The sequence below is a fragment of the Papaver somniferum genome, unplaced genomic scaffold (genome assembly GCF_003573695.1).
Source record: "Papaver somniferum cultivar HN1 unplaced genomic scaffold, ASM357369v1 unplaced-scaffold_132, whole genome shotgun sequence".
In the NCBI taxonomy this organism is placed as follows: Eukaryota; Viridiplantae; Streptophyta; class Magnoliopsida; order Ranunculales; family Papaveraceae; genus Papaver; species Papaver somniferum.
Window position 1 is genome coordinate 20100585 of NW_020622381.1, and position 13256 is coordinate 20113840.

General features: G+C 36.3%; 1 protein-coding gene across 1 annotated transcript; it reads right to left on the reverse strand.

The window, feature by feature from the left end:
• Positions 1-5026: 5026 nt before the first annotated feature.
• On the reverse strand, positions 5027-6838 carry LOC113332891 (DNA ligase 6-like; the record flags this gene model as incomplete). The annotated part of the gene is made up of 1 exon (XM_026579391.1): positions 5027-6838. A coding segment is annotated over one exon (633 nt), but the record flags the coding sequence as incomplete, so codon positions are not given.
• Positions 6839-13256: the final 6418 nt, after the last annotated feature.

The following is a 13256-nucleotide window of genomic DNA, read 5'->3' on the forward strand; positions in this document are numbered from 1 at the left end:
ACAGCAGAATTCCGCGCGTTGCCAGGCAGACACCAAAATTCCGCCTCTCTGGGGCGGACACCAAAATTCCGCCCCTCTCAAACGGACTTTTTTTTACGCCCAGTAACTGTTATCAGAAAAATTATGAAACATGAAATGAAAATTTTCGAACGTTAGAATGATAAATTTTTCGAACGTTGGCGTTGGAGATTGCGTAGCAGATTTTTGACCGTTGGTAAGATATTTATCTTTTTCGAACGTTTGAAATTGAATGTTAATAACGGGTTTATTTTATACCTATATATACCAGATGAATTCCTTTAACATTTTCATATCATTCGTTGTATTCGGCAAGAAAAAAATAGTATCAGGAAGAAAAAATAGTTTTCCATATTTCAAATCATTTTGAAAATTTTCATCGAATCGTTTTTAATGGCACCACCACGAATAGCAAGAGGTCCAAATTTTACGACAATCGAAGATGTCACGATGTGTAAAATTCATTTATCAATATCTCAAGATCCCGGTGTTGGAGCCGATCAATCAGAGATTGCGTTGTGGACTCGTATCAAGGATGATATTGAAGCTCATTTACCGGATAAACCAGAGCGGTCTTGGAGTTCCTGGAAAAAACGATTTCAGGGAATAAGTAAAGAAGTTGCGTTGTTTTCGGCAAAACAGGCGGAAGTGGAAGGTGAATATCATACGGGATGGGGTCCGGAAATGACCGTGAGTATTCTCTCTGTTTTGAAACAATTATTTTCTAATATTGAGATGCCCATGAACCTAATTGTTTTTAAAAACATTAACAGCTCGAAGAAGTAAACAAACGGTTTAAGGAATGCAATCATGGAAGAAAATTTAGGCACGAAGAGTGCTACCCAATTGTCATAGAAAATATAAAATATAATCGTCGATCGACTTTTGTTTTTGATACGACGCACGATTTGGATAGTAGCGTGAATACCGAGGAAGATGGCACTCAAGTCGAGTCCGGTAACGACACAGATAAAGGAGACATAGAGAATACATACCTTCGTCAGATGGGAAAAAAAGCAGCTAAACGACTGAAGAAAACCGGGCGAGAGAAATCCAACCGCCAAGAGGAATTGATGGGAATAATTATTACACAGCAAGAAAATTTCAATTCTCATTACCGGGAACAATCAAGATTCAAGATGGAACAAAAAAAGGCCGAGTTTGCACAAAAACAAGCTGAGCATGCGGCTAAAATAGGCAAGGAGGTCGCAGACGATGAATTTCGCATCATGATGATGGATCTTTCCAAATTGGATCATGTACAAAAGGAGTACTTCGAACTTCGAAAGGCTTTAATAGTACGGGACAAAAGGAGCCAATTATAATCGTCAAAACGGGATAGTTCGAACCTTAAGTATTAAGTCTAATAATAAGTGATAATAGTTTTAGTAGTTTATTTACGTTTTAATATGTATTAATTTTGTCATTAGTCGTATTATTATGTAATATTTGGGATTTAATTTTATCTTCATTTAATTTAATCAACTTTAACTTATTTTGTAACATCTTACTTTAATTTACCAAGTGATGAGTATATGAAATAGAGTTAATACATTTCAATAAAATTATTCGTTAAAATAAAATCACATAATTTTTTCATATGGGAAACAACATTTAATTCCAATATTTTGTCCTCGTCTCCAACCTTTTAATTCCCATATTCTGCCCATATATGTTCGATTAAGTCATCGCGCAAGCGAATATGCCTATCTTTGCTGCGCATATGACGTCGGCGTTGCTCAGCTCGAAGACCTGCATACAATCTCGAAAAGGCACTACCGCCCCAGTCAAGGTCGGGTATTTTATCAATTTCTTCGAAAGCAGCTAACCATCCAGCATCAATATAGTTCTTTGCATTAGAAAAGAAAAATTGACCCAAAACATACATAAAAAAGGCAATTGCTATTCTATGGGCGAGGAGAGAATCTTCATTAGCCGCCACCAACTTATCTTCTTTGAAGTATGAGCTTAAATATGTAATTGTAATTGAGTTTGATACCCACGACGCGCCTCTTGTTCCCTGTGTGATATCCGAAAAAATCTTCTCACGGACATAGTCAAATTGGTATAGGCTCGAATCATACGGAACTACATAACCATCACCGATACTCAGTCCAGTTAACATGACCCAATCTAATGGCGTGAACCCCATCTCACCAAATGGAAAATGGAACGTGTTGGTTGTATCCCAAAACCTCTCAACAATATAATCAACAACGGCATGTTGGGTAGCGCTACACTCTATGTTCAACAATTTTTCCCACCCCGCTTTTTCAATCAAATATTTAACTCTAGGACAATGTATTGAAATAAATTTATAATGAATTACCGATGCCAGACATCCACGATGTTTAAACTTAAATGTTGGTGCGTCTGAAAATGTAATGTCTTCAGTAGCGTGCGGCTTATCATCTTCCACTATAGGAAACCTCCCTAACCCGGGAACATCGACCTCCTCAATTTGACCGGTAGAGATTAAGTTGTAATCAGCTTCGGTAGATTTTTGTCTCTTGTTGGTCTTTTGGCGACCACTAAACCTCGATATAAACTTGTTCATTCTACGCACAAACATGTTAAATACAATTTCATAATTAAAAGACCAATCCACGAACCATAATAGACATAAATTTAACCGAACAAAATTTCAACATCATAAAATTCCATAAACATAAATTTAACCAAAAAAAAATCCAATTAACTATATTTATAACTATTTATAATTAACAAAAATTCAATTAAATTACGAAACTAAATTAACAAAATAAATTAATTAAATCACGTAACTAAATTAACAAAAATAATTATCCAATTAACTATATTTATAACTATTTATAATTAACAAAAAATAATTAAATTACGAAATTAATTAACAAAAAAATATATTAAATTAAATCACGTAACTAAATTAACAAAAATAATTATCCAATTATTAATATTTATAACTATTAAATAAAACATAAAATTAAATTAAATTCCGAAACAGTAACAAAGTAATAACATTAACATTAACATACTATTGGATTAAGATGTGATTAACCCAATTTTAATAAGATTTGATTAACCCAATATGAATATCCAATTAGTAATAAAGTCTGATTCAATTTTCAACGTAAAAACCCTAAATAAATTCGAACAAAAAATACAATACATGATATTATTATTACACAATTGAATAAAGAAAGTAGAAAATACATACCTTATAATGGAGTTTTTAGGGTTTTTGGGAGTTTTTAGGGTTTTGTGCGGTTGGTAGATGGGAACGGAGAAGAAGAATATGAACTGAAGAGGGGCGGTGAAGAAGAAGAATATGAACTGTGGAAGAATATGAACTGAGAAAGAAGAAGGCTCGTGTAGAAGAGATGGGTTGTTTGGTTGTGGTGGGAAGGAGAGGCGGTATTTGTGGAAGGGGCGGTTGCTTAAGAGTACGCCCGATTTCATCAGACGGACAGGAAGAGTACGCCCTAATGAAAACCTAATGGGCGGAAATTTTGGATACGCCCGTTCAGACGTAAAAAATTTTACGCCTGACAAATTCATCACGCGGACAGCAGATGTCCGTCCGTACAATTCATCACGCGGACACCAGATGTTCGCCCGTCTGATCTCACACGTGCTGTGTGACCATGTTTAACTCGGGCGGAATTTATTTTTACGTTTCTTCGAGCGGTCATGTGGAATCCGTCTGATCAACGGGCGGAATTTAAGATTCCGCCCCATACGAAACGTAATTTATATTTACGCTCGATAACAGACGTGATTTATATTTACGCCCGTTTGAAACGTAATTTATAATTCCGCGCAGAAATGAAACGTAACTAATACTTCCGCCCGTCTTCATGCGTAAAATTGTTTTACGCGCGACCAAATTTGGTCTTCTCCCCATAACGTCACAATACAGATTAAACTCATATTTAGTCTTTTTTTTTGGTCTTTGATCTTTGAGTTTAGTCGTACCATTGCAGTCGCTCTTAAAGGATATAGTTTATTTGATAACATCTTCATCAAACATCTTTATCCAAATGACCCTCCTTTTTTAAGGTCATTTCAACAAAATGGGTTAGCTTTTTAAAAAATGAATTTTAAGTCAAAAACCATTTACAAGGACAAATCAGTGGTTTCAGTTCTACAGTTCAAGGGTCCAAATCGGTTTATCTTTTTCTGCTGTGTTTGTTCATGTATCCTTTGGGGCATCGTATTGGATTGAATAGAAAAAACGTCTGCATAGACAAGTCTCGGCTTTTCATCTCCAACCAAAGAAAAATTTGGCAGCTGTATATAAGCCCAGTAGCAGCAGTATTTTCTATTTCCACTGCAGGCACTGACAAGCTCTCAAATTCAAAAATTACTTCATTTTAGACCTTTTAAATACCAATATTTTGCTCGCTTAAAGCAGGACTAGCATCCAAGAAGTAGTGGAATACAACGAGACAGCACAACTACATGGAACCATGCTTCCGCAAATTATCTTTTCCACTCAGGTGGCAAAACACCCAGCAGCAGCTGTACATTAGCAGTTTTGTGCCTTAAGAAAGACACGGGCAATGAAACCAAGAGGGCTGATCCAGCATGGTCAGTACAATATATTACCAAAATCCGTTGAGGCGTACCATAAGGTAAAGCTTTCGTCAATCTTTTAAGAGCAAGGGCTATGGGTAGTCTTCATTTGGAGACTAACTCTTTCATACGAAGGAGAACAAGTTCAATTGAAGGAGTGAAGCCACTATGGGCAAAATGGAAATGGAACACTAGACCGGTATAACAATCTCCCATTTACTAAAAAAATTCAGAATTTTATAACAAAGTAAGAATGGAGGGAAGCTTAAATGTTCAAATGTTCTTTTTCTTCATGGAAGCTTAAATTTATGGTTCAAAAGACGGACAGATTTTAATTTGCACAAAAGGAACTGTAATGTCATCTTAGTTGACTTGATGCAAGTAATGTACTTGTAATCCCTGTTACACATCCCAGAAAATGCGCAGAAACCAAACAGACTGTTGGAGACTGCATTTACAGACAGACAGTCAGGTTCATACAACAAGGTGGTACCTCTTTGCTTAAAAAATAAATGCGGATAACCATATTAGAGAAGTTATTGTGGTAGTTCAATATCCAGATGTTTAGGTTCAGAACAGCCTGCAGCCGATTTTTTGGTTCAATATCCAGATATTTGAATTGTAAGGTTTTATGCCTTTTACCTGGGTAAAGGGAGCCCTTCCACGAATCCTCAACAGCCTAAGGCTTAGAACCTAAGACTGAGAAAGAGGATTGGAAATAGTTTTGGCCAGCAAATAATATGCCCACTTTTAACCTCACTGGCAGCGCCATTGCCCCAAGTGCAAAGATGCATTTCTCCTACTTACTATCCATAGAAGGTTCTCAGACATAATCAATTCCGCCACTAAAAAAATTGCAATTGAAGAAACATGATCTATAACACGAAAGACAGAATGAAACACAATAGCAAATTTTCAGGCGTATAAAAAGATAAACACGTCAAACTCGTATGAACTTTCCGTGTAAGAGTGCTTCCCTTCACATTATAAATACACAGCTTTGACATGTTTTTTCGTTCAATTCCTACCCAGACAAGCTATCTTTAAGATTTGTGAAGTAACTTTAGGTAAACAAAAGAAATGTGGTAAAATCAAATAATAAAAATCAAACCTAACACTATAATACACATCCTTTATTTTTATAAAAGAATAAGTGCTTCATTTTCTCTTAGTTTGTATACGTAACTGTTTATGCTATCTCTGCAAACATAAAAGTTTTAATTTCATTTTGGTTTAAACTACATCCATTGTGACTCTAGTCACTCTTTTGTGGTGGGAATAATCATTGGGTTGAGCCTAGAAAAAAAACAGACATACCTGTCAGAGAGCTAACCTCCCTTCTGGGCTTGAGATTCCCACAACTTTGATCCACAGCACTGTTAACACAAAATTGAAATTGGGATGATTAGCTGCAGAAAGCTAACCTCCCTTCTCTGTTTATGAATTTGCCATCAGAGTTAATAACATGCGATCCAATGATGAACTCATATCTCCAATCTTCTCTACTGGCTAAATCAATTTATAAGTACAGCCTCTTCCAAGTTTCAACAGCATCAATGGCAACATCTTATTCATTGTAAGGGTGTTAAGCATAACTAGAACCACCAACAATCTAAACTTAAGAAGCATTGGATTAAAGTTTGGTGAAGAAATTCGTAATAGTTGATTGCTTGGACCCATTAGTAGGTTGCATAGTTGTGCTTGGCTTCCCTTTCTTCTTCTTGGGACTGCTTTGAACGCCAATGGCCGAAACTTTTTTCTTAGGAGAAATTGTGCTCTTACTAGAATCCTTTTTCTGGGGAGAAGTAGTGCTTTTAATCGAACCCTTTCTCTTGGGAAAAAGGGTGCTCCTGAGGGAACCCCTTTTCATTGGAGAGCCAACACTCTTAACTACATCCACTCTTTTCTTCACCGTCTCTTGACTCGAACTGCTTTTCACACTTCCATTAGAACTTACTTTTTCAGAAACCAACTTAGGCACAAGAATAATTGGCTCTTTTATCTGAGACAAAACAATCCCACTCTTCACAGATGCAGCATTCGCTCTGAAAGCAATAACTTGATCATGATATTCAGTTTCACGTTCGTAAAAATCAGAAACAGCTTCAACTACGTTCCCAGATGACCTGGTAAGCAAGTCTAACACTTGATCTTGGGAGACCCAGATTGGCAAACAATCTTGGAGTTCCTTTACCAATTCCTCGTTATATTTCTCATTCACCACGTTTAAATTCTCTAAACCAGGTTCCGCATTAATATGGTTTCTGAAATGTTATCCGATAAACTATCCAAAATGATATCTTTCTCCTTGTCTAGTTCCTGGTTAGGGGAACTGTTGGTATTTTTTTCCTCCATTTTTTAGGGCAATAGTCACATTCATATATGTGAGTCTTGAATCAAGAAAAAATCGTTTCTTTCCCAATTACTTATCATTATCAGTACAAAACAACTGAATGCAGCGATCAAATAGTACATAATTTCATTGAATTAAAGAACCCAAACCATCATATTTAAACATACCTCAATCCGTATTCTTGAACAATATGATTCAGATTGAGGGATATGAGTCGGGAGTAACGGCAGAGTGATTGATGAGAGAGCTCTGGATTAAGATGTCGAAATAAAATTAGGGTTAGGGTTATGTTGGTGGAGGAAGAGAGAAGGTCTAGTGTATTTCTCGATGGACATTTGATTCGGAGGGTCGCTGGATGGGGGTCATGGGACTGAAATATTAAGAAGCCAATTACGGCAATTCCTATGGAGTGTACAAACCAAAAATATGTTCATTTTTCTTGCATTATGGACTTAACAAACATGGAAAATGAGTGAGTAAAAAATGAGTAAATAGATAATTTTATTGATTTGTTGACTACGAACGAACTACAACCGCGCGCGTTTAAATTTAATCCACGCGGACGAAGCAAATCAATAAGCGGGTCTACATAACTCGCGCGGCTAAAGATAATCTGCCAATGGCCTGAAAAAATCTGCCGGCGGTGTTACTTAACCCGTAAATGGCAACATCTCAATTTGATCATCCAACGACTCTAACTCTTTTCATTATAAATTTTGCTCATTTCAAACTTAAAATTCACACCTTTACACATACCTCTAAATTTTTCAATTTCATACCATCTTAATACTCATTTTTCCATGTTTTTCTCGCACAACTACTCATACCATCCCAATTTATTAGAAAAAATTTCAATAATCCATTTTTCTAACAAATATGATATCTCTCTCGCAACAATCACAACAAGAAACCCAACAATCGGAACAACAAACCCATAAAGATGCGGTAGGGTTCGTGGTGTCAAGTATAGGATGGATGAAGACGAAACAATTTGTAGGAGTTGTGTATTCTTTACAGTAAATCAAATCAATGGTTGCCAACAAGAAAATAATATGTTTTATGGAAAGATTTTTTAAAGATTTCATGAAGAATTCGGTAACATCAATGGTCGTGATCCTGACGGTTTGTCTCATCATTTCCATGCAATTAGCAAAGACGTTAGTGAATAGCTTTGATCATGCAAACGTGGGGCTCCAAAAAAAGTGGTGAAGTTGAACAGGATGTGGAACGAAGATGCCGGGAAGAATGACAAAGGTCCCACAAATTTGGTTTTCAACACGAATCTTGTTACAACATTCTGAAGGTGCTTAACAAGTTTAATCCATACTGTTGGAAGGTAATCAAATGCCAACAAGATCATCGTATGGTCCAATCTCGTAGAATTTTTATAATGGTGTGCCTGCTTCCTTACCGGGAGGTAATGGATCTCCATATACAGGGTCTCCAGGAAGTCAACAGAAAAATAGGAAGCAGTCAGAAAGCTGGAAAAGCAGCGAGAGACGCATCCCAGAGAGCAGCAGAAGAGGATTCAGACGAGTTCAACTATTTTGAGTTCAAGAAATTCGAACAGAAGGTAGAACAAGATAGAAGCAGGGACCGAGGATTGGCAATAAAGCAAATTCGAAAAAGTCGGCTTTCGCGAGTACAACATTACAAGGATTTTAATAGGAACAAGTTACTCTTTATGAACATTTCAATGATGAATTCACGACCCATGTTGTATTAGGCGAGGCGAGGCGTCAAGCCCGTCGCCTAGCGTCTTGTCGCCTAGGCGCGCCTAAGGCGACCTAGGCGACCACTTGCATGATGGACTATTTTTTAGGCCTACATCGCAGATTTTAACACCACTTGATTATAATCGCCTGAAAGAACCCAGTCACCGTTGAAATCTTTCAACTTGAAAAGTAACTAACTAAAAGGAAAAGGTAAAAAGGACAACAAAACTGATCATCCATTTTTCGCACAACTTTGTTTTTTGTGAATCATAGTTAGAATCTTTCTATCCTTATGTTATTCATTGTTTGTGGAGGAGTAGATATGGAAAATAAAAGAGGAGAGGAGAAGAGAAGAGTATATATATGTAAATCTTTTTGAAAAACTAGGAAACATGAATCTAAAGAAGAAGGATTTCTCACAACTTAGTTTTTTTGCGAATCATAGTTAAAACTATCCCCGTATTATTCATATTGCTTGTGGAGGAGTAGATAGAGAAAGTAAAAGAGGAGAGGAGAAGAAAAAAGTATATATATGTAAATCTTTTTGAAAAACTACGAAACATGAATTTAAAGAAGAAGGAAATAGCGTATTTTTTGGTCTTTAACAACCAAGAATTAGAACGAGATTTACAACATTATCTGGTGGGTAAATTTTTTGGCACAAAGATAACTCTTATCTCCGTATATAGGATGATATTAAGATATATCAAAATTTATTTTACATTAATCACGTTATTTTCTTGATTTTTATTTCTATAATTCACGTCATTGACTATATTGATTAATCTTTTTATAGTATAATTCTTCTAAATTTACATCAATCAATGAAACAAATTACTATAATTATATTAGGTAGTATCACGTTGGCAGATTGATAGTATAACACTGAAAAAGAAAACAAATAATATTTGCATTTTTGAATTAAGTTTCATTATACTTAAAGAAAACAACTCCACCAACCTTTGATGAATAAACACATACCCATGGCGTCTTTGGAGCTTAGTCTAGCACCTAAAACTTCCGCGAGGTGCCTAAAGCGCCATATTCGCTCGCTTAAGGCGCTAGTGTGGGAAGTAGTATAAAATTTGATTCATCAGGCGCCAGACCTGCGCTTAGTGGGCCTTTGGCGCCTAGGCGCTCCGGGGGCTCTCCTTTTACAACATAGTTTACGACAACTTGTTATATAGATTAGGGAAGTGGATAAGGAGGAACAACAGCTGGATGAACAACAATACCCACAACGTGCCCAATATGAGAATAAGGAAGATGATGTTAATGCCTCGAAAGAAGATATGAATACCGCCTTGATTAGTTAGATGGCTAATTTTAACTTTCATATAGTAGTTAAGTTTAATTTAAATGTATTGGTTTAGTTAAAATTACTTTTAACGTATTTTTCTTTAACTTATCAATTAATTTAAATAGTCTCATTGAATTACATCTAATTAAAATAAACGACATTTAATTGAGAAAAACATCTATATTCTCCGATTTTGACGACCCTGGTTTTGACGACCCCGCATATCGGCTCTTGCACCTTTTGTAGCCCAAACGTGCTTAGTTAGATCTTTCCTTACCTGTCCATAGAGGCCCCAATTTTGAATTCTGTCAGTGGCCAGTCGGTATTCTCTTGTAGGACGACCATGGTGCATAACAAGCCTCAAACTCAAATCTTCATCTGCGTAACTAGTTCAGGTGGGGTCATGTCGGGTTTCCTCAATGACCATGTTATGCAGAATTACGCAAGTTAGCATAATTATTTTTTTCATTTTTTAAAGATCAAAAAGCGCTCCAGCCAGCTATGATGGCGAACTTCCTTTGCAAAATTCCAAAAGTGCGTTCAACGTCCTTTGTCGTACCCATTTGTTGGTCGTTAAAATACTTTATATCCTTCGCAGTTGTCGGTCCAAACCTTGTCTGACTATAAGCTTGAACCAAATATGATCATTCTGGATAGATCCCGTCTGCAAGATAATACCCCTGAGTGTAGTCATTACCATTGATGGTGCAATTATAGTGCGGCGCGATCCCATGCTTAAGGTCTTCAAACAATGGTGACTTATGCAAAATGTTGACATCGTTATTTGAATCCGGGAGTCCAAAAAAAGCATGCCAAAACCAACCATCATAAGTAGCTGATGCTTTCCAAAATTCCAGTTATAATGGCCCTTATACAGACCCGTCCATTCAACCGGACACATACTAACCTTTAGTTTATACGATTTCAACCAAGAAATCTCGGTTTGCGTCAAGGAGACATAAGACACAAGCATCTCCTACAATTCCACATCCTCTCTCCCCACAAAAAAATTACCATTAAGCACAATTTCACAAGAACTCTCCTCCATTAAATGTCATTCCCGAAAGAACGACATGAGCGACCTTTATTCTAATCACAAGAGAAGGATTTTCTTGAACATTCAATTTACTCTCCAGCTACGAACAAAATAAATTTGTATCCAATATTTTTCTCTTTTCTTGCCAGTTACGAACAAAGAATTTAAAATTTTCGATCTTAGTGTTAGAGGCATTAAGATACAAGATTTTCGTGAGAAAAATCATCAACACAAACTATTCTCTACGCCAGTTACAAATAAGAGAACAACTAGTGCGATATGACTCAACATAAGAATTATAACTTCTCTAGCCATCTACGAACATAGAGATTAAAGTTCACCACTTATTCTCTGGTAGCGACACAATTAAAGAAATAAGTCGATTCCTAAAGCACATCTTACGAAATCCTGTAACAGTTTATTCACAAAAGTGTAGTTGTCGAGAGATCAAAAACTGCAATTCTCAAAATAGTTTACTCCTCTTTTGCAAGAGTGAAAGAGCTAAACCTATGAGAAAATATGAGATATGAAAAAGTGGGGGTCTAACAACCTCACCCAATATTCCGCTTAGAAATCTGTGTGGACTAACTCCAATATACTTTTAAGAGAATCAACTAGACAGTCAGACTCAATCTTAAGAAAAGTATACCGAGGAGTTATATCTCAATTTCTCGATTCAATACTTACTCAAGCAAATAACAATCAGCGAGTATAATTGAATACAAGAGAAATTAACTTGAACAGTACCAAAGACCAATGTTCAAGGATCAATCAATTTCAATCAACAACCAAAGGTTGGATTTAACAATTGATCGATTCAACGCACAACCTGTGATATTTCAATTATATAACAAAATCTAATGAGGAAAAGAAATAACACAGACACCAGAAGTTTTGTTAACGAGGAAACCGCAAATGCAGAAAAACCCCTTGACCTAGTCCAGATTGAACACACACTGTATTAAGCCGCTACAAACACTAGCCTACTACAAACTAACTTCGGTCTGGACTGTAGTTGAACCCCAATCAATCTCACACTGATCCAAGGTACAGTTGCGCTCCTTACGTCTTTGATCCCAACAGGATACTACACACTTGATTCCCTTAGCTGATCTCACCCACAACTAAGAGTTGCTACGACCCAAAGTCGAAGACTTTAATAAACAAATCTGTATCACACAGAAAAGTCTACATGAATAGATAAATATTTCTCCCACATAAATACCTACAAGTTTTGTTCCGTCTTTTGATAAATCAAGGTGAACAAGAACCAATTGATATATCAGACTTATATTCCCGAAGAACAGCCTAGAAACATCAATCACCTCACAATAATCTTAATCGACTGCAAAACAAGATATTGTGGAATCACAAACGATGAGACGAAGATGTTTGTGACTACTTTTCTATCTTGCCTATCAGAGAAATTAATCTCAAGCCAATCTTACGATTGCACTCAAGATAGAAACAACAAGATCAGATCACGATATAAACAACAACATAAGATCACGCAACTACAGAGAAAATAGTTGGGTCTGGCTTCACAATCCTAATGAAGTCTTCAAATCAGGGTTTGCAATCAATGCTACCTTGGTAAAAAAGCATTTAATATTCACCGTTAGATAAAAAACTGATTAGATTCAAGCTAATATCTTTCAACCGTTAGATCGAATCTTAGCTTGTTATACACAAATGAAATGCACGTTCATTTAGGTTTGTGTAACCTGAAAAAGCGGGGGTCTAACAACCACACCTAATATTTCGATTAGCAATCTGTATGGACTAACTCACATATACTTTTAAGAGAATAAACTAGACAGTCACACTCAATCTTAATAAAAAGTATATCAAGAAGTTAATATCTCTATCTCTCGATTTGATCTATACTCAAGCAAATAGAAATCTGCGAGTCTTTATCAAATACAAGAGATATATAAACTTGGATGATACCAAAGATCAATATCCAATCAACAACCAAAGGTTGGATTTCACTATTGATCGATACAATGCACAACCTGTATTATTTCAATTATATAACAAAATATAATGCGGAATAGAAATAACACAGACACCAGAAATTTTGTTAACGAGGAAATCACAAATACAGAAAAACCCCGGGACCTAGTCCAGATTGAACACCACATTGTATTAAGCCGCTACAAACACTAGCCTACTACAAACTAACTTCGGTCTGGACTGTAGTTGAACCTTAATCAATATCACACTGATTCAAGGTATAGTAGCGCTCCATACATCTCTGATCCCAGCAGGATACTACGC